Raw genomic sequence first — 27,835 nt, forward strand, 5'->3', positions numbered from 1 at the left:
TCACTTTTTTCAAATCTCCAACTTATTAGGTAATGATTATGTGATTTAGTTTGGGGTTAATTAAGAAAAGAGCATACTAATATGTGGGGAGGGATTATATTAAAATAAAAGATTTAGTTACAATCATATATGGTTCATGTTTATGCATTAAAAAAATGATTTATGTTTGGTTTGTTTCTTCTAAATGTAGTTTGCATAGGGTATCATTTGTGGTGTAAGTTTTGCGCGGTTTGGTTAAAGTTTACAAGGGTAGCTTAGCTAATGTGACTATCTATATAATTGGAGTGACATTCAAATTAGTAGTCTTCATTAATCATAGAAAGTAAGTGTATGTTGTCCAAAATGTATGATTAATTGTCATAATTAGTAATGTGATACATTGATAATTAGTCGTAATTAATATGATAAGATAAGAACGTATATAATCCTATGATATTAACTTTTGCGAATATGATAGTCTTCAAGCATACACTCATATGAAGTAGTGCGAAATTTTAAGACTTGGAGTAAAATGGTAGGAACTCTAGGAAGTAAAAAAAAAAAAAAAAACAACTACAAGGGTAGGGGTGGGGGGGACAGTTGCAAAGTACGGTTCCCTCCACATCTAAAATCCGAACCAAATTCCCTCCTTCCCTCCCTCCCTCCCTCCCTCCCTCCCTAGTCCCTTGGTATTCAGCAGCTATTCTCACCAGCAAAAGCCCAAGTAATTGAACCCCCAATTTCAATTCCAATTTCAACGCCAACTCCAACGCCGCCTTGGATGGCGACTCGCAAGGCAGTTCCTGAGAAGAGAGAGGTTGTTTTATTGGCGCGGATGAAGCCGCCTTTTGCTGATTCACCTGGCGATTACTACTCCTTTTCCGATCGTCTTCTTCCTCCTCCCGATGCCATCGTCGTCAACACTCCTGTTTGTACCCTTTCCCTTCATTTCACTGCTCTTTTTCTTTTATTCTTCCTCATTACTACTATTCAATTGGGGATCTTTTCTTTCCCTACCGTTTTTCATTTTTTCTGCTTATTTTACCACTTCTCTTTTTAATTTGCCTTTTTCCCACTACTGTTTTTCGATTCTAATTTTTCCTACAATTTGGCGGTGCAATTTTTTTTCTTTTAAAATATTATTAATTTTGATTGGTTTTCTTATCTAAAAACTCCAATTGAGTACTACATTATATAATTGGATTGTTGATTTAGTATATACACAACTAATTGTATTGCTTCCAATTACTTAATTTTTACTACCCTGCTAATGTGAATTCAGTTTGTTTAATGGTAAAATTGACCTGCTTCATGCTTGATTTTGATCATCTTAGCCCCAGATATTAGTTGCTTCTTCTATCTTAACTCGCAAATCAACTGCTGTTTGCGGTATATAACCATTTGCATCTTCACAATGTTGTTCAATGTGTCATCTTTAAGTTCAATATTGTAACCATGAAGACGACGAACGTGACTTAACCATTATCAGTTGATCATATAAGTAGTAAGAAAGCATTTGCCTGGATATATTGCTTTGTAATTCAGCATTCAGCTCTCTCTTGATGTCATATACACTACATTGTGTTGCATTTACCAAAATCAGTCTTTAGTATTATTTTTGCAATGTGCACATTTCCATTCCTTGTAGCCTATTCCATCTGTAAATCTGTAATCAGCATTAGATTAATGTTTGTATTGTGTCCATATTTTTCTTAAGTATGGAAGTAGCAACAAATATCCGTTTAAAGTGGGTTACTTTAGAATTGCCTCTTGCACATTATTAAATACTTTTAAGTGTTTCACGATTTTTTGCATTGCAGAAGATACAACTCAATATTGGGTTAAAACTTTTTTAGAATTACATTGTAATACTCCTGCTATAATCTGCTAATTTTTAAGTGCTTGATATGGTGTCAATCAGCCAAAGAAGCGTAAGAATAAACTAGCTGATCACAACACTGAGTCTACTTCCAGAACAACCACTCAAGGGCTTAGAGAAGTCCTTAGCAGCCCTTTTCAGACACCTGTCTCTGGTAAGTGCGGAAATGGACAACAAGCTTCAAGGAATACCCCATGCGACATAGACCATCCTCAGACTCCCATGCCAATGATTGGTGAGCATTCAAATGACGACTTATATTGCAATATATGTATCAGATCAAAGTTTGGTTTACTTTTGTGGATTAGAAGTTTGGAGACGATTCATCAGTATGTTTTATGTAAGCTGACGTCTGCTTGCAGGTTCACCAGGCGAAAACCTTACTCCAGGCGGTCCTTGTCGCTCTGGTCGCTCTCTTGGTACCAACCTACAGCATAATTTAATATTAAATTGTTTATACCAAGCATATTTAATGTCCAACTTGAACTGTAGTCCGTTTTAGAACTTTGATTTTGAATAAATCAATTGATGATATCATTTTCATGTTTTCTCAGTACTATTAACAAAAAAGTTCATTAATTTGATTGAACAAGCTGAAGATGGGATACTTGATTTAAAGAAAACTGCTCAAACTTTAGAGGTAATGTTTGCAACTTGCTCTTGGTTTTTTTTTAACTCTCAGGAGCAGCTTTTTAAATCTTTTTTGTGAGTTTCAGGTCCAGAATAGGCAAAAAAGGCGGATTTATGATATAACTAATGTTCTTGAGGGCATCGGTCTCATAGAAAAACTGAAGAATGGAATACAATGGAAGTATGCATAACTTACAGAATCAAATCACTAATATATATTTGCCTTTTCCTCTTGTTTATGATTCTTTATTGAATGAACTCAACCAATATAATTTGTATATAATGAAGAATTTTGATCATTTAATCAGGGGACCTAGTGTTTCAAGGCCAGGTGAGGTTAGCAATGGTGTTGCTAGTCTACAGGTATGGCAACTTAAATGATACATTTACACAATTTTTATTTTGTTGCTTCATTCCTCTATACGGATGTGTGGTCAATTTTTTATGTTAGTCTTGTGCAAACTTTTTCCCCACTATGCAGGCAGATATAGAAAATCTCTCTATGGAAGAGCGCAAATTAGATGAACGGATAAGGTTAATTGTTTCCCAAATCTGCTTTTTTTTTCTTCGTCATTTAGCTATACTCTTTCAAATTAGCACTGAGTCTCTAAACTATTGCAGAGAAATCCAAGAAAGACTGAGGGACATTACTGAAGATACAAATAATCAAAAGTAGGCTCCCCTTGTTTCGCCACCCCCGTGGTTTCCTCCCCAATTTTTTCCTTCATTCAATCAAAGATTGTTATCTTTGGATGCTTATAATTTTTTTTAAAATCTTTCAGATGGCTGTTTGTAAGTGAAGAGGATATGAAGGCCTTACCTTGTTTTCAGGTGTGGTTTTTGGTTTGTCCTGTCACTCACACATCAACTTCCTCCAAGTATCTTCACAGCTGTGCTTCTTATTATACTGAACAATAATGCTTGCTGATGTTGTAACTTGTGTTTTGTGGTTACAACAGGATGAAACCTTGATAGCAATTAAAGCTCCACATGGTACAACTTTGGAAGTCCCAGAACCAGATGAGGTTTGTTCATATGATTGTAAATACAATATGTTTGTCAAGTAATGCTTCTGATATATGTCTGAGGGTACTTGCTTCCTCTGCATTTTGTTTATCAGGGTGTTGATCATCCTCAAAGAAAATACAGAATAGTTCTAAGGAGTACTATGGGTCCTATTGATGTTTATCTTGTCAGGTACCATTTCCTCCTGATTTTCTTGGCCTTTGTTGCTTCATTGCTATTTTTCATTGTCTTTAATAAAAAACTTTTATGGTCAACTTTTAGAAACTTTGACTGTAAAAACTCACATTATAAACATTAAACCTATAGTATGTGAGGTCTTGTAAGATTTGGCTTGAAATATATTTTCAAAATATCAATTTTATGTCTTATGAAATATATATGTGGTCTGTATTAAAGACCATACAATTTAAAGCGTAGAAGATTAAAAGCAGTGGAGGGAATTGCTATATTTCAGCATACAATTCATGCAACTAACTTACTTAAGTATAGAGTAGAGCTCCTGTTATCTTCTTTGTCACTTCATATTATTTATAATTTTGCCATTGTGATCACTTTGCATGCAAAATAAGAGATATTACAAGTAAAAGACAGTCAGCTAGTGGCTTCTAAGGTTTACTTTGAGAGGAATGCAAAGTGAGGTCTCTGCTTTTTGTTTCATCTTGGCCTTCTCTCCACTCCTCTTTCCATGTTTGTTTTCTTCTGTCTTCTGTGACCTAAATGCAATCTCAACAACTTTGAAATAGTTTGCTTTTTTTTTTTTTTTTTTTTTTTTTCCTCTCTTTTGCCTATCTTCAGTCAATTTGAGGAGAAGGTCGAGGAGACCAATGGTGCAGAGACACTACAAAGCCTACCAAGTACCTCAGGTTGTAATGATCTTTCAAATGCCATGGCAGAGAACGAAAACAGTGGCAATCAGATAGAATTGCATGGACAAGATGCCCACAGGATGAGCTCAGATGGCAGTGTCCCTCAGGACTTAAGTGGAATCATGAAGATCGTACCTGAAGTTTATGTAGGTTTAAACTTCAAGCTTATTGATTGTCAATTAAAGTTAGTTTTATATATTATACAGTATATTTTTGAAGATATACTTGTATTTTCTTAAATTTACTTTTGCATAGGCTGGATATTAGATTATTAGCTAATAATATAATCCTTGTCGTTTGGTCACAGAATGATGCAGATTACTGGTTGCTATCAGATGCTGACGTTAGCATCAGTGACATGTGGGGAGCAGAATGTATCCTTCAAAATTTTATCACCTCAGTGAAATCTAGCTATTAATCTCTGATTTCTGAACCCCCTCCCCCTCCCTGGTCCCCGAATAAAGAATATAGTCGTATAAAAGCCAGAATCCTAACAGAAAAAAGTGGCTTGAAAATGAAAAGTACTCTCTTGCTCTTCATTTGGTGTCACCAGGTTTATTAGAATCTTGCAGCTGGATTCCTTGACCTAACATAGCTGGAGTTGATTGGGATGAATTGGGGATTGTTCCTGAAGATTATGCTGTGGAGGATAACAGCACTCAGCAGCAGCCACAAAGCCTACTATCATTATTAACCAGTGCAACGGGAGTGCCTCCTGCTATTGCGGACTCAACCGGGAGATAAGACTGGGTTTAGAGATGCAAGCTCTCTTGGGTATTCACTTAAAACTTTGATCATATATTGCTTAATCCCAACCAAGCTACCTATCAATCTCTGAAGAGTCATGGCATGGGATGTTGGGATGAATATTAAGTATTTTCCGAGATTTTGGATAGACCCTCCTTCATTTGACAGTTGGTGAAGTGAGATGATTGAAGGATTGTAATTGTTCTTCAGCTGTGGCCAGTGTAGATGATTACTGTAACAACAAATAAAGAACGGTCAGTGTCTTCAGCTGCTGTCATTATGTAGTTGTTGGAACTTTGAGTAAGCTGCAAAATATGCTCAACCATTGACTATTAGCAATGGAGATGTAGATTATAATTACTGGATGATACTAATTTAGGATTAGAGATGAAACTAGGAACTCTGTGTGATCTGAAGAAGTAAACAAGTGCTTCAATGAAGTTGACTTTATAAATTGCTTCATCTTTTAGATTATGCAGGTCAGTCAACAGGGAAGAAAGAGATCAGGCCTCATAAGTCATAACATGAATATGCTTCTTAAAAACTCTTTTTTTATTTGAATTGGGTTTTTTCTCTAAGCCCACTCTTTGTAATGGGCTATGAAATGATTGATCGGAGAGATAGAAGCCCAAGCCCAATGCATATTTACTAATTTTTTTTTAAAAAAAAAATATGTAACTAACTAGTGACTACCAAATAGGCAAATTTGCCAGATATCCTAAATTGGCACCGAATGTTTGTTAGTTGCTACGGTGTTGTTAGGAGAGGGAGTGCACGTTAATTGGACTAGAAGGCTTTTTTTTCCAAAAAAAAATAAAAAATAAAAAATAAAAAAATAATTTACACCAATTAGTCAGTTACTCTTTAGCCCTTATTAGAGGTATCAAAAACTCAAAGCTACACCCGATTTGAAAAACATCCTATTTAGATTTGGATTCGCGTAGACTTAGTAATTTAGTATGACCAATGTCATTAAAAATCGCGATTCATATCGTAGAATCGTACGATTCTACGATCCTAATCCACCTAAACGATGTTAATCGCTGGTAGAATCATTATGTTGTAGAATCGCTCATAGAATCGGTGAAATAGATACTGATTCTATGATTCTATACCAATTCTACTCCTGCAAAAAACCTGATTTTTCGAAACCCATAACTTTTGATTTCGAAGTCGGAATTATGCTTATAATATGTCATTGGAAAGCTCTTGAAATCTACTTTTTAATAGAATTAGTTTCGTACCTGTATCATTTATATATTTTATGTTATAGACTAAAGAGTGTAAGGGTGTCATAGCTGAACCTAACTTTAGTTGATCAGATCGGGTTAGATCTATTCATTGATAAAAAAAAAAAGGGGTGAACGGTGGTGAAGTAGTGAACCATCAATTATTGGTAAGCCGGAGACGAAAATTTTGTAAGGGGATTGGAGCAAGCTACCATACGAACCAAGGCTCTACTGCTTACTTGTCTTCTTTCCTGAGCGCAGTTGGGCCATCCTAGACTTGAATTAGAGACCTCGCCTTATCGCTGCTGTCTTTTTTGCAGCTTTTGTTGTTGCAGGAACAACAGTCAATGTTATTTTCCCCAATATTGGTGCGAATAGATTGGTTGTTTCTTGACGAGCTCTTTCAAAAGAGCATAAACTGAAACATTCCAGAGAGTTATTAAATCATACTTGTTTGTAGACAAAGCAGATTCACATTCTTAAACCGATAACCATCTTTCGGCTAACCTTTGGCTCCTCCGTCCCTCGAGTTAGCACAAGTAGATTTCTACAAAATGCTTGCTGTGATATTTTTACCCCCTCCCTTTGTTATAGAAGAGCAATGGCAGTAATTTTCTATTTATTTTAATCCAAACAAGCCCTTAATTATCGAAAATAGTTTCATTACTGTATAAATTGTTTCTATACTCCACCTTAATTGATGGAATCTCTCTCTTTGGCACAAGGAATTGAGATAAAAGAAAATAAATAGATTTGTAACTCTTGACTGAGTAACCCTTGACCGACCGAGTATTCTCTGACCAAGTAACTCCAGCCACATGATATAATCAGCCACATATGAAACTTTTGTGATGAAAATAATATTGTTTTGATTAAAAACTCCCTCCGTTCCTTTATTTTTGCCCCATTATTATTTTTTTAGTTAAATTTTGAAAACTTTGACCATATATTACCGTTAATCTATAAAAGCTAATATAGTCCGGAATAATCTTGTTAGATTTGTCTCATTGTAATATCACATTTTTATAATTTTTACGTGTATAGAAATAAAGAGATAGACGAATTAAAACACGTATTAAAAGCCGTGCACAATCATATGGGGCAAAAAAATATGGACATAAGCAGAAATTTTAACACATTTCTTCAAAAAAAAAAAAAAAAGAAATTTTACAACACATGTAGAAGTGCAGAACCATCTCCAGGCTCCATATGCGAGCCAGCCAAACAGAAAAATAAACAAGGGAGAGAATGAACAAGGCCCAAAATTAAAATAAACCAAAAAAGGGGGGAAAAGAAGGTAGTAGGCGAAACTAAAAAAAAAAAAAAAAAAAAAAAAAAAAAGAAAAGAGGGGAGTCTTGAAGTATTAGGGGGAAACGGAAAAGGGAAGTGGCTTCCCTCCACATCTATATCCGAACCAAATTCCCTCCTTCACTCCCTTCCCTCGTTTTCTCTCTCTTTCTCTCTTTCCTCCCTTTTTCCCACCACCACTTCCTCCGCCCTCCTCCCGCCGTTCAGATCTCTTCTTCCTTCCCTCCGATCGAACCACCTTCCTATCTCACTTTTATCCTCTCTATATTTCATTAATTCTATAGCAAATTAAAACCCTCGCAATTCCCTCTTTCCCCCCCCCTAAAAACCCTGAGCTTGAAGCTTCGATCGCTGCGAAATAGTTGCGATGTCGACGCCTAAAGCTACCATTACCAACCACCAATCTCAGCAGCAGCAACAGCAGCCGCAGCCTCTTAAGCGACAGCTTCCCTTTACATCGATGAAGCCGCCGTTTGTTCCACCGCCTGGTGACTACCACCGTTTCTCCGACAATCGTGCTCCTCTTCCTCCCGACACCGAAACTATTGTCGTCAAGACTCCTGTTAGTCTCTTTCCTCTATTTTTTTTTCACTTTTATTTTCCCCCCTTTTTTTTCTTTAATTTGTTTTTACATGGGTTTTTCGAATGCTATTTTTGGAACAATTGACTTGGGGATCTTGCTTCTGTTTTCATATTCAAAACTAATTTGGTACCTAATTGTTTTTGGCAAGTAGATTTGTTTCTGACTCTTTCTCAATTGAACTAAGGGTTTCGTCTTAATTTACTTGTTCTGATGTTGTTTCAAAGTCCTGCACTTAGTATGCGTTTGATGGAGTATCGGCTGCGTGCCAACTTAGGGTTGGCTGTATCTCTGCTAATACCACAATTTTGTTTCCTCTTTAAAATGCAAATGACTTGTTGCTTGCTTCCTATTTCGCACTCAACTACAAAATTGATGTTTTAAACACTAGTGGTATGTTCTCATACTTGCTGAACGAATACATTTTGAAGATAAGTAACAATGATGCTAGTATTTGCAACCTAAATTAAGAATTAAGCCTTTGTATAGCTATATACACTTTTCAAATTTTCAGCTAACAGTTGGGGGCAGTATCACTGTACTAGTGCCTAGTTATAATTTTGTTGTTAGATACATTCATTGTTATGGATATTCATTTCAAACTCATGACATTAAAGTCATCGATGTGATGAGATGCGTGACTGGAAGAAGAAGCATGCCTTAATTTGATTGCTGCAACTTCTGCTCTATCATCCTTTTAGCATCTTCACTATGAAAGCGCTAGAATTTCGTTTGACTTTGCAGTTTTTATAAAAGCTTAGTCTTTCTGGCTCCCAACCTAAATTATGCGACTATAGGTAAAATCACCACTGACAATTTTTGCATCCTGATATTGATGTTTAGCTTTTATTTGTTATTTGTCAAGTTCTTGGTTATATTTGAAACTTCTGGGATTGTTTTTACCAGGATTTATTGTTTTTTTTTTTTTTTTTTTTTTTCAGTCAGGAAGAGTGTATTTTTTTCATTATTATTAATGGTAGAGCAGTAAGGGAATTCTATTGTGTTTTGGGCTGTGTACCAGTAGCCTTTGGAAGAGGGGGAGGGGTTAGGTGATCCAGGCTACTATGGTGCTAAGTACTCCCTCAATTTTCTTGATATTTCATGTGCAACACATTCATAATGATAAGCATCAATACTTGAATCTGGGACACTAAATCAAATGCTTTTGTCCTCAGCTTTCTAGTGGATTGTCTTGTGAGATGTAATATTGTAATATGTCTTTAGTTTTGCATTACTCCCTTTCCCATAGCATATTATTGTAATATGCCAACTTTTGGCTTATACTATGTTGGTGGCTTTCAGCCAATGAAGCGGAAGAGTGATGCAGCTGAATATGATGCCGAGTCTAGTGACTGGACGACCAGTCCGGGATACACTGAAGTAATTAGTAGCCCTCTCCAGACACCTGTATCTGGAAAGGCTGGCAAGGGACGAGGATCAAGGATTAGCAAGTGCAATAGAGCTGGGCCTCAGACTCCCATGTCAAATATTGGTCAGTATTGAAGTTGAAGTCCTTATGTATGGTAGTTTATACTGTTCAAGGGGGGTCAACCTGATATGATTTGGCAATACATATTAGTATGGTGGAGCTCTGCTCCAAAAGAAATTATGTGATTATGATTTTCATAGACTAATTATAATGGCCTGATGTAGTTACGGTGTCGCATTATAACATGATGTTCAACTCCTGAATAAATTACAAGTATCTTCTTTATTGACTATTTTTCAAGCTGGGATAGTGTAGTCACTATCCCTTACAGTAGTTGACAACATCAACTTTGCAGGTTCCCCAGGCAACAATTTAACTCCAGTTGGTCCTTGCCGCTACGATAGCTCACTTGGTAATTAACTTGACACTGATCTCATTTTATCAATAATTCAGCTTTCAGCAGAGTTATTTTCCTGGCTTGGCTTTGCTGCATATCATCTTGCTTTAGAGACGTGACTGATGATAACGTTTTACTTTCCCTGTTCCAGGACTTTTGACGAAGAAGTTCATCAATTTAATCAAGCACGCAGAAGATGGTATTCTTGATTTAAACAAAGCTGCTGATACTTTAGAGGTGATTTTTTGTGGCATTGCTTTGCTTCCACTTGGTTCTTGCTTTGCTCTTCCTGAAGTGATCTGTTATTTACTTGTGTATGCTTCAGGTTCAAAAGAGGCGTATCTATGATATTACCAATGTTCTAGAGGGCATTGGTCTCATTGAAAAGAAGCTGAAGAATAGGATACAATGGAAGTATGTATGACTTGACATATGTTTGTGCGTGTTATATATATATATGTACATATGTATATATATACCTATATACATATACATATGTATATATATACCTATATACATATACATATGTACATATATACATATATATGTATATATATATATATATACATATATATATATACATATATATATATATATACATATATATACATATATATATATATATATATAGTCCTTATTTTGGAGAATTGAGCTAATGTTTGACTGACTGAACAGGGGACTTGATGTCTCAAGGCCGGGTGAGGTCGATGATAGTGTCACTAGTCTACAGGTATAAATATTCTTCTTCCAAAATGTCTTTTGCTTGTATGTTTGCTGCAAAGTAGAAAAGACCTATAAGCTGTTTGCTTATATTCTGTCTTTTACATTTTTTTTTCTTGCAGGCAGATGTTGAAAACCTTTCTATGGAAGAACGCAGATTAGATGAACAAATAAGGTTAATTCATCACGAGTCTGCTTGAGAAGCTTCTAATATTTCTTTCCCCATCTTAAATAGTACTGACTCTCCAATGTTTTGCAGAGAAATGCAAGAAAGATTGAGGGAAATGAGTGAAGACGAAAACAATCAGAAGTAATGTTTCAACCTCCATACCCATTCTCATCTTTATGTAATTTATTCTGACATTAACTCAGCTGGAAGCAACCTTTTGAATCTCATTTTCTTACGATTTGTATATGGCACCATGTAGGTGGCTTTTTGTAACGGAGGAGGACATAAAGGGCTTACCCTGTTTTCAGGTTTGCTGTCTACTGTTCCTCTTATTTCAGTGGGTCTCTTATTATTCATTTTTCTGATATTCCTTAAAGTTGAAATTAGAGCTTGCGGCTATTAGTGCTATCTATAATATGTAATTGTGGCTGTTGACAGAGTGAAACCCTGATTGCAATCAAAGCTCCGCATGGCACAACTTTGGAGGTTCCAGATCCAGATGAGGCAAGCTCAGGGGTTAATTACATCAATTTTTTTAGATAGTGCATTTACCCTGTACTATCATTATTGAAGTACCCTTTGCCTACATGTTTTATGTATAGGCTGTTGATTATCAACAAAGAAGATACAGAATAGTTCTTAGGAGCACAATGGGTCCTATTGATGTTTATCTTGTCAGGTATGATTTCTAATGTTGCTTATGCCTAGGGTGCATAGCTTTGTCATTTTGCACACCTTAAGTCTATCTAAAATACTTTTGTCTCTGATATTATTTGTACTTTGTCAATAGATGTTAATCGTTTTTGGTATGATTACTGTATTTTCTATGCCTCTAACCCTTTTGTTTGTAATCTGTATAAAGAGAATTGTTTAGTCAAAATAGTTTTTAGAAGGGTTAAGACAAAAGTGCTTCCGAATCAAACCGAATAATCGTATCTGTCTTTTTTTCTCATCTGTGGCTTAGGAAAAAAAGCAAAGGAGAAAAATGAATAGGTCATTGGAATTTAAATTCTCATACCAAGAGCACAGCTCTTTTATCTTTCTGTTTTCTTGTTTTTCAAGTTTACACAATGAGGTTTGCTGATCGTTTAGCTTCTCAAATGATTGTTTTGGACTTTGGATGGTTTGATCAGTTTTCATGCATTAATATAATAGGCTAACTTGTGAGCCAAATTTCCAGCTTTTTTTTTTATCTTGGCCTTCTCCCTGGCTTCCTTGCTATCTGCTTTCTTTCCAGCTTTGGTGCTTTTTAGATTTCTTCAACCTGCTTTATTTGACCTTTATGTAGTCAATTTGAAGAGAAGTTTGAGGAAATCAGTGGTGCTGAGCCTCCGCTAAGTATGCCTAGTACCTCAGGTTGTGACGAAGGCACTACAGCTGCAGCCAAGGAAGAAAGCAGAGACGATGAGACTGAAATGCATGGACAAGAAACACACAGAATCTGTTCGGATGCCAATGATCAGCAGGACTTCGTGAGTGGAATCATGAAGATAGTACCTGAAGTTGATGTAAGTTTAATACATGATTTCATTACTTATCGTTAAAAAAAAATGTTGGTTTTAGATTTACATGAGATCTGTTTGTTATCGGTTTGTACACCCTGAGCACTGCGCACCTTTGCACTCAAGTGCATGAACACAAGGGCTAAAATGAAAGAACATGAACCCTAGAAGAATACAACGAAGGAATGTGAACTCCAAAGGAAACAAAGAAAGAACATGTCTAATCTCCGCGCATGAAAAAAAAAACACTGAAAATTCATAATCCAAAGAACATATTATCTTTAGCTTTAGTTTTAAAAAATTATTATTAGTACTTCATAGTTCATAAATCAAAAGAACAGGACCCGTATTAGAAGAATATAAAGTAATAGAACATATACTTTAAATCCAAAGAATGTATAGCTAAGTACTAAAGAACATAAGATGTCATTTTGACTAGGTGATGCACCATCTAATTTGTGCTCTAGCATGGGTTTTATTTTTAAAAATTTTCTTGTTGAATCTTCCTTGCAAACTGAATAGAAGTATAAAGTGTTCCCTTTTGTTAATTTTGTCCTTCCATGCGCTTCCTTTGCAGAGTGATGTAGATTATTGGTTACTGTCAGATGGTGATGTCAGCATTACTGATATGTGGAGAACAGACTGTATCCTTTCAATTTTATTTTTACTTATGTTTCATTTTGTTGTATCAAATATAATTTTGTCAAGTTTCTGAAGAAAGAAACATGAACTTTGATTCCCTAACTCAGTGATAGCTGGAGTTGAATGGAATGATTTAGGGACTATCCATGAAGACTATGCTGTGGCCAATGTTGGCACACCACAACCACAAAGTCCACCTCCAAGTGCTACAGAAGTGCTACCTAATAACATGACGGGGAGGTGATTAACATGAAGTTCTGAGGGATTTGCCGATGTTCTCCATTTTGATTGCTTATGCTTGAACTGAACTGAGCTTCCTTATTTCTCTGATTCAGCCAGAGAATTGGGCATAAAATGGCTTCAAGGAAGCTGCTAGATCATGTGCAATACTGCTCTGTGCATAAAGTGAGTTGACAGGGAGAGATTGTTCCTGATCTATTGTACAGCCAGCCGGTAGAGATAACCGCTTAACAGCGAATGAAACTGGGGCATCTTTAGCTGTTAGTCTGTAGCTGTAGCCTGTAAATTACTTTGTTGGTTTAGTGAACAGAGTAAGTAAGCTCTTCATATAATCCAATTGTTGACAGCAATAGATTGTTAGATCCCGGTGATCTCTTTGTAGTTTGTATGGAGATGCTTGAAATAGGCCAGTGCTTCTGGCACGATTTGTAAAAATTGTATTCCCTTTCTAGACAGCTTACAGTTCTTGAATCAGGTTGAACATCTATATTTTTCAAGGAATGCCAATTCACAAAGGAAATAACATTGTTGGCTAGCTGTACGGCTTTACCCAGTTCGAATGTTTTAAAAATAAGAGATTGTTTATCTGATTATGGAGTTTGTGTCTGTTATCATGTGTAAATTAATACGTATGTTCATCAGCTGATGTTTCATCCAGTGATGTTATATTTGATAGAAAATGGGATTCATTTATGTGAATTGTAAAGTTGCAACTGTGTCAAAAGAGTTTACTCTGCTAGAAATTTCCATATCCATACATATATATCAAGTAACATACTCTATATAATTACACAATAATGAAGAAAATAGGATGTTTGAAAGATGTACAAAGAGATGAGGAAAGCTCAATTATCTTTGTCAACTTTCTTGCCAATCCAGGAGGCAACAATGGGAGTAAGAGCAACCGTAGGCGGAAACCTTATCGGTGATGCGGCCTTGTGAGCTGCATATGCCAGGGCAAATGTCCCTATTTTCTCTCCTGTTTCATTTGATGCAATTCCCACCTTTTTTTTTTCAGAGAAAATATAGATTAGAATTCAGAATGAATTTCTTTCCTAAAAAACAAATCACTAAATTACATCGGAATAAATTTGAGGATACCTTCTGAAGCAAGGCTGAGACATCAACACCAGCATTAATAAGAGCATAACATAATGTAAAGGAAATCAGAGACAATGTGATTGAAGTGGCCAAGTATGCTCCTCCATATTTTGCCAGCAACTCCTTCGCTTCTTCTCCTTTTGATTTCTGTCTCTTCCCTTCTTCATCTTCCTTTGAAATGAATATCTTTTTTTTTTTATACAAAAAATAAAAATAAAAATAAAGAACTCAGATTATCCACTTATATAATCTAAACAACCCACCAATTAAGACTGTTCTAATTAATCAAACTATTATACTTAAAACCAGAATGAAATCGAGCAAAAACCCATAAAACAATAATAGGCGAATCAATGAAATTGAGTGAGTGAGACAAATAAGAGTAGGAAGATGAGTGTAGTAGTACGAGTAATTGACAAAATCAGAAATCAAAAAACAAATAATAGAAAATACCTTCCAGAGACCAGCTTCAAGTCCATATTTCTTAGTAACATCATCTGCTGACGAAGAAGAAGGAGGTGAAGTTGGGATATCCTTAGTTTTATCTCTAACAGCTCTTACTTGAAACTTATGATGATACGATGAACATTTTTGAGGTGAAGAAACGCAGGATGCTCTGTTTGTAGAGGGTATTCTGTTAATGAAGAAAGAGGAAGAAGAAGAGAGAGAAAGGATAGAGGAGGAAGAAGAAGAAGAAGCTGTGTTCATTTTTGATGAATACTAATGCGTTACTTGGTGTCCATACATTCACATTCAATTAAAACTCCTCTTTTCTTTTGTTTGATGGAAACAAACGCTCTTTGTGCGGCCCGGATCTCCAACTTTTTCACGGCCCATATGGTTTTCTGAATACCACGTTTCATTCTTTTGCGTCGTATAAAGTTTTTATTTGTAGATTTGGACTACTCCCTTCGTATTTTAATGTTAGGGTTTGTTCTCTTCAGCATAATTTCACTTCAGTTCAATTTAACTCTTAATTTTTCTCTCTCTCATAAATAATGCATTTCAGCTCTATTCAGTTCTACTCAATTCAGTTCAGCTCCAATATGTTCAATTCAGCTCAGTTCAGTAAATTAAAACTGGTCCAAGTCCTTAGTCTAATTTAATGTCTTTTGACTATTAAAAATTAGAGGGAATTTTCTAAAGTTCTCATTATATAGAAGAACAAACATAGGTATGTAAAGGTTTAGTTTTATTTGGATTGATGAGTACTTTATTAATATGTAATTTTTTTTTCAAATTTTTACTAGTGTGAAATTTAAAAAGAAAAAATTTGTGATCAATTATTTGCACCGTTATGCATAAACGAAGCTAGATCCGAATGACTCGAAATTGACCCGACCTGACCCATACCCGACCCGAAAATAGAGTTGACCCGAACATAACCGGACACCCGAAATTGACCCGAAGTATTTGTCCCGAACAAACCCAAGACCCGAACAGACCCGATCCACAAAATGTCCCGAAGCAAAAGGTTAATTTTTAAATTACCACCAAAAAATGTAACCATTTTCAAACTAACCACCCGTTTAATTTTTTATTTTAAATCACCACCCCTTAAATTAAATAAATGCACAGATTACCACCCATTTCAAAAATCCGGTGGGTTTTCCGTCTGTAAGCCCTACCTAACACTTATCTTGGTCCTTTTGACTGATTATTTCCCTGATTTTTCTCTTTAAAAATACTCTCTAAACTTTAATTCACATTTCCTTCATCAAATTCTACCAAATTTCAAAGAGAAAAATGTGAATTAAAGTTAGGAGAGCATTTTTATAGAGAAAAATTGGGGGGAAAATCAGTCAAAAGGGTCAAAATAAGCGTTAGGTCGGGCCCACAGACGGAAAATCCATCGGATTTTTGAAATGGGTGGTAATCTGAGCATTTATTTAATTTAAGGGGTGATAATTTAAAATAAAAAAGTAAACAGGTGGTTACTTCGAAAATGGTTACATTTTTGGGTGGTAATTTAAAAATTTTCCGAACTAAAATTACCTTATAATTGAACTTAAAATGTCTTGTACCAAAATAAATCAAATTGTTCATAAGCTCATAAACTGAATTGATAGTTTTCATTATAACAATAACAATACAAAATAAATACTCAGTATAAAATTATTGATTTGAGCTTGATTCATAAATGAAACAATCCGAACATGACCCGACTAGATTTTGAGCTGACTCGAGTATGACCCGAACACACTTGACCCGATTGGAGCATACCCAACCCGAAATTGTCCCGACCCGATAATTGACCCGACCCATACCCTACCCGAAAGTGACCCGACCCGAATGACCCATTTATCAGGTCTTAGCAAAACTAACATTATAAAACGGAGGTAGTATTATATTACGTTCCTTTTCAAATAATTTATTTCATAAAATAACAATAATATATAGTCAAAGTTGGAAAATAATAATAATAATAATAATAACTTGGGTTTAGATTCAAGAACAAGAAATTACAAAAACTACTTCGTATAGTCTAGAGCTGTCAATTCAGTTAAACGAGTCGGGTAAAAGTGAGTCGGGTCAACTCGGGTCGGGTCAATTCAGATTAATTTCATAACCTATGCGGGTCGGGTTTGGGTTAGGTCATGCTTGAGTCGGGTCACGTCGAGTCATACTTCTTATCGGGTTTGGGTCGGGTTAATAACAGGTCGGGTTACATTCGGATCGGGTGAACAATAGATCGGGTTTAATTCGGGTTTTCACGGGTTAAAACGGGTTAGGGTAATTATCGGGTTCGATTCAAATCAATAATTTGCGGGTTAGAAACAGGTCGGGTCATTCTCAGGTTTAATTTGATTCGGGTTCAGTTCAAGTCAATAATTTGCAAATTATAATCAGGCCGGGTAATTTTCAAGTCTGGTCATTCTCGGGTTCAAGTCGGGTTTGGTTCAAGTAAATAATTTGCAGGTTATAATCAGGTTGGGTCATTCCAAGTTGGTTATGTTCAAGTCAATAATTTGCAGATTACAATCAGGTCGGGTCATTTCTAAATCAGGTCATATTCGGGTTCAACTAACTATAAAATAGATAATTATCATTTTTATCAAGCTAATTAATTCCTTTGACTATAATATGTATGGAAATATAATAGGGAACTATAGTCTATAATCGGTGCAAGTTGTAAAACGGTAAATTGGTCGTTTAAAGGCAAATTGGATGGTTCCACCCATCCAATTTGACTCCGGAAGGGTAGTAGGGACCATGGTAAACATTTCGGCAAATTTTATATCTGGAAGAAAAAAAAAATTTAAATTGTAGGCTAATATCCACGCTTTTTGAGAAATTATAGAGGTTTTGGGGCCCGGTGTAGAAAAGTATTAATATTTTAGGGGATACATCTCGGGGTCATATATTGTCGTTTGGAATCATATATGATCATTATAGGTTGTCATAAATGTTGTAGTAGGCTTGAGTTAATGAAATATGCGCAAGTTATTATAAACTGGTAATTAAATTGGTCGTTTAAAGGCAAATTGGATGGTTCCACCAACCCAGTTGGACCCCCAGAAGGTATAAGGGATCACGGTAAATATTTCAGCAATTTTTATTTCCGAGCGGAAAAAAATAAAAAAAAATTCCAAAATTGAAGACTAATATCCATGCTTTTTGAGAAATTTTGGAGGTCTCAGGGCCCGGTGTCGAAAGGTCTTGAAATTTTAGGGGGTACATCTCAGAGTCATATAATGTTGTTTGAACCATATATGATCATTATTTGTTGTCATAAATGTTCGTAATAGACTTGAGTTAATGAAATCGGTGCAAGTTGTAAACCAGTAAATTGGTCGTTTAAAGGAAAATTTGAAGGTTCTACCCACGCTTTGTGAGAAATTTTAGAGGATTCGAAGCCCGTTGTCGAAAAGTCTTGAAATTCTAGGGGATACATTTCGGGGTCATTTAACGCCGTTTGGAACCATATATGATCATTATTTTTTGTCATTAATGTTCATTGTAGACTTGAGTTAATGAAATCGGTGCAAGTTATAACCGGTAAATAGGCTGTTTATAGGCAAATTGGATGGTTACACCCACCCAATTGGACTTTCGAAGGGTATTAGTGACCATGGTGACATTTCGGCAATTTTTATATCCGGGAGAAAAAAAAATTAAAAATTTAAAAATGGAAGGATAATATCCACGTTTTTTGAGAAATTTTAGAGGTATCGGGGCCCGGTGTAGAAAAGTAATAATATTTTAGGGGATACAACTCGGGGCCATATGATGCCGTTTGGAACCATATATGATCATTATATGTTATCATAAATGTTGTAGTAGGCTTGATTTAATGAAATCCGTGCAAGTTGTAAAGCAGTAATTAAATTGGTAGGCAAATTGGTTGGTTCCACCCACCCAATTGGACTCTCGGAGGGTATTAGGGACCATGGTAAACATTTCCGCAATTTTTATTTCCGGGTGAAAAAAAGTCAAAAAATTCCAAAATTAAAATCCACACTGTTTGAGAAATTTGGGATTTTCGAGGCTCGGTGTCGAAAAGTTTTGAGATCTAAGGGGATACATCTCGGGGTCATATAATGTCGTTTGAAACCATATTTTTTGATCATTATATGTTGTCATAAATTTTCGTAGTAAGCTTGAGTTAATCTAATCAGCGCAAGTTGTAAACCGGTAAATTAGTCGTTTAAAGGCAAATTAGATGGTTCAACCCACCCAATTGGACTTCTAGAGGATATTAGGGACCATGGTAAAAATTTTGGAAATTTTATTTCCGGGCGAAGAAAAGTAAAAAAAATTCCAAAAATTGAAGGTTAATATCCACGCTTTTTGAGAAATTTTGGAGGTTTCGTGGCTTGGTGTCGAAAAGCCTTTAGATTTTAGGGGATACATCTCGGAGTGATATAATGTCATTCGGAACCATACTTGATCATTATATGTTGTCATAAATATTTGTTGTAGGCTTGAGTTAATGAAATCGGCGCAAATTGTAAATCGGTACATTGGTCGTTTATTAAAGGCAAATTGGTTGGTTCCACCCACCCAATTGGACTCCCGGTGGGTATTAGAGGCCATGATAAACATTTCGGCAATTTTTATTTCCGTGCGAAAAAAAGTCGAAAAATTTAAAAATTGAAGGCTTATATACACGTTTTTTGAGAATTTTTGGAGTTTTCGGGGGCCCAGTGTCGAAAAGTCTTGAAATTCTAGGGAATACATCTCAGGATCATATAATGTCATTTGGAACCATATATGATCATTATTATTTGTTGTCATAAATTTTCGTGGTAGGCTTGAATTACTGAAATTGGTGTAAGTTGTAAACCGGTAAATTGGTCATTTAAAGGCAAATCGGATGATTCCACCAATCCAATTGGATTTCCGGAGGGTATTAGGGACCATGGTAAACATTTCGGAAATCTTTTATTTGCGGGTGAAAAAAGTAAAAAAAATCCAAAATTAAAGGCTAATATCAACGCTTTTTGAGAAATTTTGGAGGTTTTGGGTAGAGTTGTCAATTTGGGTAAACGGGTCGGGTTTGGGGTCCTTAAGAGTGGGTCGGTTCAACTCAGATCTGGTCAATTCGGATTAATTCCATAATCTTTGCAGGTCGGGGTTGGGTCATGCTTGAGTCGGGTCACGTTGGTTCATATTTCTTATCTGGTTTAGGTCAGGTTTATAACAGGTCGGGTTACATTCGGGTCGGGTGAACAATAGGTCGGGTTTAGTTCGGGTTTTCACAGGTTAGGGTAATTCTCGGATTCGAGTCGGGTTCGGTTCAAGTTAATAATTGCGGGATAAAATCAGGTTGGGTCATTCTCGGATTTGAGTCGAGTTCAGTTCAAGTCAATAATTTGCGGGTTATAATCAGGTCGGGTCATTTTCAAGTTGGGTCGTCATTCTTGGGTTCTAGTCAAGTTCGGTTTAAGTCAATAATTTGCGGGTTATAATCAGGTTGGGTCGTTTTCAAGTCAGGTCATTCTCAAAGTTAATTCGGGTTATGTTCAAGTTAATAATTTGAAGCTTACAATCAGGCCGGGTCATTTTCAAGTCAGGTCATATTCGAGATCAACTAATTATAAATAGTTAATTATCATTTTTATCAAGCTAATTATTTCCTTTGACTATAATATATATGAAAATATATTAGGGAACTATAATTTATAATTTAGGAAGATATTTATCTCCTTTGACCATACAACAAATATATATATATTTAACTCTTAAATTTAAGGATGATGCTCCTTTCTTTTGCTAGCATGGACCGACTTGGTTTTCCTAGACAAAATGCTTTGATCAACAATAATAAGGTGGTCTAAATTGCATTTAAGGTGATTTGAAATCGGGTTAGAAATAATTTGGGTTGAATTTAGGTCGGATCAATAACAAGTCGTGTTGATTTCGAGTCAGGTTAGTAACAAATCGGGTTTAATTTTTTGGTCGGAATAGTAATAGGTTTGGTAAAATTCGGGTTGGGTCAATAACAAGTCGGGTTGAATTTGGGTCAGGTGTAATCCCCCGTATTTTTAAATATTTTATAAATGAAAATTTATAATATTTATTTGTTATTTTTCATAATTTAATTTCAAAAGTTTCAAATTATTAATTTGGGTCGAAAATTATTTGAACAAATTATTTTATGCACCTTTATTCTACAATTTATGTCCAATCACACAAGCCTAACCCAGTTGTTTACTTAATCGACCCATTATTTTTATGAGGCCCAATCTTTCTTTTTACCCTACAATAATTTTCTCCTATAAATACCACATGAATCTCCAAAAATTTCCCACACAAAAAGGTTAGTCTTATTTTCATCCTCCTTTGTTTCATTATTTTGCTTAATGTTAATTTAATTGTTTTGGGTTTTGATTTTAGTACAAAGATTATATTCTTAGTATCAAATTATATTTTAATGGTATAAAGATTATAAATTTCAGATTATATTTATGTTATAAATTTCATATTTTATGAATTATAAACCTAGGGTTTCAATTTATTGAAAATCATGATTTTAGGGTTTTTATGAACAATTGATTTAGGGCTTTTATAGTAATGATGTTTTGAAATTTTGGTGATTATAACTACTGATTAGTTTAACTTAATTCCAGATTATTTTGAACACGTAGATTCGTGTTTTAATTTTTAGATTTTCGTTCGTTAATATTAATCCCGTTTTAATCCCGATCAGATTCTGAACTCATCCGATTTTGATGAAAAAGTAGTGTTTTTCATGTGGAAACAACGTTTTAAGAAAGAGGGTTAATAAAATTCAGCCTCTAAATATGATTTTCGGGCAGTTTTTGATTTTATCGAAGTTTTTTATACTTAAAATATTAACCTTGAGTTTGATTAATAAAATTAATTATGTTTAAAGTTAATTAAGCATAAATATATGTTTTTATTGAATTTTTAAGTGTTGAAAATAGTTTCTAAGTACTAATTTTAATGTTTTATAAAGAGGGTTTAATCACCCATTAAAAAGGGAGATTTTTAGGGGTTTTTATGTAATTTTCAGATTTTTATTAGACTTTGAACTTGTTGTAATTTCATGTATAAGAGTGTATTTTAAGGTTTTTATGAAGAAAATTTAAAGAACTATATATAAGCCTTTAATTTTAACTAAAGGGAAGGTTTTAAAGTGTTGTTTGATTTGGATTTTGAAGGTTTTAAAGTAAGTTAGTATTGCTATAAATTTGATTGATTGGGTATTGATTGAGATGTTATTATTTGGCTTAGGCGAGGAGTTTATTGAAGGTGATTTCTAGTTAGTAAAGTGGCATACCAATTCGTTTGCTCAAGGTACGTACAAGTTAAGAAACCTTTCTTTTAGGTGAATGTTTAAGGACGACGGATCGTGAACTTAGTATCATGTATAGGGATGACTGAGTTAAATTGTTTGGTTATACATTGTGTATTTCGTATGACGTGCACTATTTTATATTGCAAGTATTATTTGTGCTCTAATTATGCAAGGTGCGCTTAGAGGCAAAGGTATATGATTGGTGTAATGATTAATTTATTACTCATTCATGATTATGCAAGCAGGTTGAGTAAAGAAAGAATTTAAGTCTTCTAAGACGAGGTTAAGGTTTTGGGGTGCCTTATGCACTCAAGGTGTTTATACACCGAGGTAGTAAAGGAATAAATAATAAATGTTGCTTGCCACTAATAAATCAGAATTGAAATGAAAAGTTGTTTTACTTGATTGAATTGATATTGGATTGATTGTACTGTTATGCATATGAGTCATCACCAAGTCTAAAATTGTAAATCACGTAAAGTGCAAGATGGATGAGCAATAAAACTCTGGATTGGTGCACTTCTGGAGTAATGACAGGGGTTGGGGTACATGGGGTATTAGCCGTGTACTTTTCTCGAGGCTGTCTGATCTACAAGTCTCTTATTTCAAATATATTTTTTTTAAAAACTAGGAGTTAGGTGAGATCTCATACTAACTACGGTCACGGAGTCGCGCCCGTGGTCGTTGGATGTTTATTGATGTTTCCGAAAGGAGGCATGAGGTTTTTCTTTTATTGATGTTCCAAATGGAGCATGGGTTGGACAACCTTGTCTATTGCGTATCCAATGAATAAAAATAATGATTTACCTATTATTAACTAATGGAGTCTTAGTAATATAAGTAGTTGAGTCGTGTGTTGAGTCTATAATTTAATGATGCATGATGATTGATTATTAGTAGCATGTTATGGATTTCTTAATTTATTTTGCAGCTTGTATGTACTCAGCTTTGAAGATTGCGTGTTTTGTGTGTCTTTCTTTGGTCATGGCCTTCGCCTTTCAATGACCCTGTGACGATCCAATTTTTACACTTGTAATATTGGGGAGCAGAATTACCACAGCTAGGTTCTTACACATGCAGCATTCATCAGGGTTGTGGGATCTTAAGTAGAGAGTTGGTTGTTTGCATTTTATTTCTTTTGCAAGTTTGATTTATTTCAATTCGATTTTATTCAACACTATTTATTTTGGGTTTGAATTTATTTGAACGCTGAATTTAATCACTTACTACTTTTTATTGGGTTTTGAATAAGGGCCTTAATGGTTCCAAGTTGTATGGCTTAATTTGGTTTCATTCGTTGGTTTTAAAACTTATTTATAACTGATTTAGTTTTTCCGCTGCTATTTTCTGATAAAGCCTTAACGTTTGAACACGTGGCGGTAGCACGCTAGTAATTCTCTTGAATATTGTTCAGGGTCTTCACAGGTTTAAAGAGAGAATTATTGGGGTGTTACATCAGGTCAATAACAAGTCGGGTTGATTTCGGGTCGGGTTTGTAAAAGGTTGGTTTAAATTCGGGTCGGGTTAGGAATGGGTCGGGTTGAATTCATGTTAGGTTAGTAACAAGTCGGGTTAAATTTGGGTTTTGACGTGTTAAAACGGGTTTGGGTCAATTTCGGTCCAACTCGGGTTCAGTTCAGGTCAATAATTTACGGGTTACATTCGGGTCGGGTCATCTCCGGGTCAGTTCATGTTCGGGTTCGGGTCTCACATACTCGGGTCAACTCGGGTCTAGGGTTGGTTTCAGGTTGGGTCATGTTGGGTTTGGATCACCATTTTTTTCGGGTTCAGATGGATCGGTTAATAAAAGGGTTTGAGTTGATATTTCGGGTCGAGTCAACTTTTGACAGCTCTAGTATAGTCTATCGAACGTGAAACTAACCTAAAATAATTACAAGGTAACTTGAGATAATTATTGTTCATGTTGTTTTGTTTATAATAAAAATTACCGTACAAAATTTATTCCTATAAACATACTAGAATTTAGGTTAAAAAAGTATAGTACATTGAACGTAACCAAAAAAAATTGTTATAATTTTGATAAATTTTGAAGGAATTTTCTAGTATATAGTTTTAGTTATATATCTGTTTCCTATTTTACCTCTTACACCTATATTTTTTTTAATATTGGTTGTTTATCTTTTTCCTCTTTTCTCTATAAAACTCTTGTCAATGTGAATTTTTTCACTGAGGTTAGTTCACTCCCTTTCCCATCAAAACCGATCGATAATATTGTATGCCGATAAAGATGGGTAGGAGAAGTAGAGTAATGCATCTCGTTGATTACAAACAAGATGTATATGATTCTTTAAGTGCAGATGTATATGATTCTTCGACTGCGAAGGTTCATAGATTGAGAAGAAAAAGTAGTAGATTTAATAATCGAGGTGGAGGAAGAAGGCCGCAGATATATACTTACACCTCATTCAGAGACATTCTACCCCGCTCGACTAAAAGAACTCCATGGTGGAAGAAGCTTTTGGCACGTCCTTCGCCCGACTTTGAAACAAACTTGATCGTTAACCAAGATCGTATTTTGACATCTCACTCCAAATCACCTTCCAATTCAAAGAAGATGAATTTTGTTAACAAATTTTTCAAGAGAATGATAGTTATGTGTTTCGGTGCTGCCGAGGATAAGTAGTCCTCTATCTTCTTTAATTACGCTACCACTGTCGTTACTGTTTAGAGTAGGTTAATTGCTAACAACTAGATGTATGTTAGTATTCAAATTTAACCTAGCTAGTCTCCCATTCAATTTGAATTTAATTTGATTCTAAAACTTATGTATAGAAATTTATCTAATAAATAATCAAGTGTTTCTTTGTCTTCGTCAATTGCTAACAATTTGATCATTATTTTGATTTATTTGTTGTTTATTATATCTTGAATTAAGTATATTTACAATTTCTATGTAAATTAATTTAAATTCTGATCTGTATTAATTTTAATTATATGGGCATAATCTAATTAGATCAAAACTTTTATGTTCCAAAAAAAACACATCAAGATTAAAACTTTTGAACGCACCCTTTTCGGCAACTTTGTATATGGTTTTTGGGTAGCTCGATTTTATAGGAGTTATAAGTTATTATTATAATAGGTGAATTTTATTATATATCACTAGATGGACAATAATTTACTCTGCATTATATTAGGTTAATAGGTTAATTTCTAAATACTGAATTTTAATATGTATTGTACATAGCATAGTGGTGTAAATGAGGGATATATTTATGCACGAACTATAATATTCTTGAATATAAATGAACAAATTAAAGCTCGAGCATGCAATATCATGTTCGACTCAATAATACTCGTGAATAACTCGTTTAAACTTAATAATACCCTTGATTAACTTGTTTGAATTCATTGATAAGTTTGTTCACGATAAATTGTAACTAGGTCAAAGCTCGCTGTAAGTTCGAAAAATGTCTATTAGTTTAATATAATTATTTAAACCACAAAATATTGCTATCTTTCCAACATTACTTTTTCTTCTATAGAAAGAATGGAAGCTTATTAAATTAAGTGGATGCACTAATACTTAAAAGAAACATGAATTGCTTTTTGATGACAATTGAAGGCTTGTTCAAGCTCGAGCTGAGCAAAGGTCGAATATGAAAGAATAATGATGGCTAGATAAATGAGTTTTAAGTCCATCTCTTTGAGGTGTAATTATCAAATTAAAGGGGACAAACCTTTTTGATAGAAGTTCACATGAGAATGAAGTAAGACAGAAACCCTTGAACAAGCTAACATATACCAACATACTATATAGTACATACAGTACACTGTAGCTTAATTTAGTTGCTACTTGTTCTAGGCTAAAATAAATGTAAATCTAATAATAGTAGAGAGTAATAACTAATAACAGATGCCTTATATTACATGTAAAGTTAAAAAGGAGTCAAATGTACCTCATGTTCGTCATCATAGTATATGTCTTCCAATTCACTCCTATTTCTTACTCTCATATTCTATTTCACTCTTCACCCTTTACAACGCACTCAGCAACTAACTCAACAACATTTCCCATCTCCTACCGCTCCATCCCCTTTATAAGCTTTCATCTCCGGATCTACGAGATCGATCCATCATGTCCCCATTCAAGCGGAAGAAACTCTTCAAGAACCTAGGCTTAGGCTGTGGCTGCGCCTCTACCACTAACTCCAATGCTACTTATGTCTACGAGCCCAAACCCATAATACCCAAAATCAAGCCTAGATCATCCATTGTTTCCTCTTCCAATGATGAAGAGACTTACATCTCCATATCCCCTTCCACCTCTTCCATCCTCTCATCTAATTGGCACAGTTGCAATAATGAGAATATAGATAAGAAAATGATTACTACGACAACCTCTGCCTCAGCAGCATCACCATCCGCTTCAAGGAGATGGAATATGGAGGATCAAAAAAGGCAAACTACTGATAGTATTAGCACTACTGCAGTGGTGATGGAGTCTGAGAATCCTTACGATGATTTCCAACAGTCAATGTTGGAAATGATAACAGAGAATCAGATATTTTCTGCAGAAGAACTCCTTCAACTTCTCCATTGTTTCCTAAGCCTTAATTCTCCTGCTCATCACCATCTCATCCTTTGCGCCTTCTTCCAGGTTTCCCAGTATGCCATCGTTTCTTCCTCAAATTAAAAATCCTCCAATGTCATAAATGCATATATATTGCATGGAGTACTATACATACTAGTATGTCATATCCCACACCTTGAATTACATATACTGGTATATACATCCTATCCTTATACCACGGTCATCACCGGCCCGTTGATATAAGCTAAAATATTTTAGCTTGTTAACATATTGATTTACAACGATCATGTGAATAAAAGCTTATTCCATACATAACTTCTTTCATTTTTTTTTTTTTTTTTAATTAGTTTTTAATCTTTTTGTGTCTTTTGTTTTAAATTTGAACCTTGCATTTAAAGTGCTACTTTGATCCATGCTGTGTTCTTCTTGCACGCAACTGTTCTACTCCTAACATGGCCTTCAGTAGGCCCTGCATAGTATTTTTGTAAAGCAACAGATAAAATTTATACTACGTATTTGATTGTCATGACGACGTTGACAAAAGTAATTCCGCCCCATATAAGGTAATAAGGCAGCATAAAAGCTTTCTATATAAACAAGTTATGATAAATCTTAAGTAAGGTGGACTTTTTTTTTTTTTTGACACATAAGTAAGGTGGAATTAATATATACTACCTCCGTTTTTTTTAGTTGACACATTTTGACTATAGCACTATTTACACACTCCTCTTTGACCGTATTTTGTACTTTATACGTAATGAAAAATGTGGTTATATGAAATCTTGTTAGATTCATCACGATAAATATTTTTAAAATATCAACTTTTCATAATTTTTGCTTATCGATAATCAAATATATGAATGGTTAAAATTGTGCATTGACAAATGTGACTAAAGAAGTGGAGGAAGTATAACTTCTTGTAAACCGTGAATTATTAAAAGTTGTTATATACGGCCATGTATACAAGAAGTTATTGTAGGCCAAGTCTACTTAATCTAAGATTTTTTTTTTTTGCCTTGTTAATGAGGGGTTGGTATATTTGCATCATGATTTGACCTCACAAGTTGAAA

General features: G+C 34.8%; 4 protein-coding genes across 4 annotated transcripts; 3 read left to right on the forward strand and 1 right to left on the reverse strand.

The window, feature by feature from the left end:
• The first annotated feature begins 340 nt into the window (after window positions 1-340).
• On the forward strand, window positions 341-5,601 carry LOC110683583 (transcription factor E2FB-like). Its single transcript, XM_021859984.1, has 14 exons — window positions 341-907; window positions 1,901-2,093; window positions 2,221-2,277; window positions 2,413-2,498; window positions 2,575-2,669; window positions 2,797-2,851; window positions 2,970-3,022; window positions 3,110-3,160; window positions 3,271-3,319; window positions 3,448-3,513; window positions 3,609-3,685; window positions 4,310-4,526; window positions 4,688-4,754; window positions 4,976-5,601. The coding sequence occupies exons 1-14, from the start codon at window positions 761-763 to the stop codon at window positions 5,122-5,124; spliced, it is 1,362 nt and encodes a 453-aa protein (XP_021715676.1). The 5' UTR covers window positions 341-760; the 3' UTR covers window positions 5,125-5,601.
• Window positions 5,602-7,686: 2,085 nt separating this feature from the next.
• On the forward strand, window positions 7,687-13,897 carry LOC110683584 (transcription factor E2FB-like). Its single transcript, XM_021859986.1, has 14 exons — window positions 7,687-8,227; window positions 9,548-9,737; window positions 10,030-10,086; window positions 10,223-10,308; window positions 10,397-10,485; window positions 10,747-10,801; window positions 10,914-10,966; window positions 11,051-11,101; window positions 11,220-11,268; window positions 11,399-11,464; window positions 11,563-11,639; window positions 12,249-12,468; window positions 13,040-13,106; window positions 13,218-13,897. Exons 1-14 carry the CDS (start codon window positions 8,033-8,035, stop codon window positions 13,346-13,348), a joined length of 1,386 nt encoding a protein of 461 aa, XP_021715678.1. The 5' UTR covers window positions 7,687-8,032; the 3' UTR covers window positions 13,349-13,897.
• Window positions 13,898-14,044: 147 nt separating this feature from the next.
• On the reverse strand, window positions 14,045-15,255 carry LOC110683585. The gene is made up of 3 exons (XM_021859987.1): window positions 14,899-15,255; window positions 14,446-14,631; window positions 14,045-14,348 (listed from the first exon to the last, which is right to left on the reverse strand). The coding sequence occupies exons 1-3, from the start codon at window positions 15,151-15,153 to the stop codon at window positions 14,190-14,192; spliced, it is 600 nt and encodes a 199-aa protein (XP_021715679.1). The 5' UTR covers window positions 15,154-15,255; the 3' UTR covers window positions 14,045-14,189.
• Window positions 15,256-26,309: 11,054 nt separating this feature from the next.
• On the forward strand, window positions 26,310-26,867 carry LOC110683329 (transcription repressor OFP7-like). The gene has a single exon (XM_021859675.1). The coding sequence runs from the start codon at window positions 26,310-26,312 to the stop codon at window positions 26,865-26,867; it is 558 nt and encodes a 185-aa protein (XP_021715367.1).
• The last annotated feature ends 968 nt before the right edge of the window (window positions 26,868-27,835 follow it).

The sequence above is a fragment of the Chenopodium quinoa genome, unplaced genomic scaffold (assembly GCF_001683475.1).
Source record: "Chenopodium quinoa cultivar QQ74 unplaced genomic scaffold, ASM168347v1, whole genome shotgun sequence".
NCBI classification, from domain to species: Eukaryota; Viridiplantae; Streptophyta; class Magnoliopsida; order Caryophyllales; family Amaranthaceae; genus Chenopodium; species Chenopodium quinoa.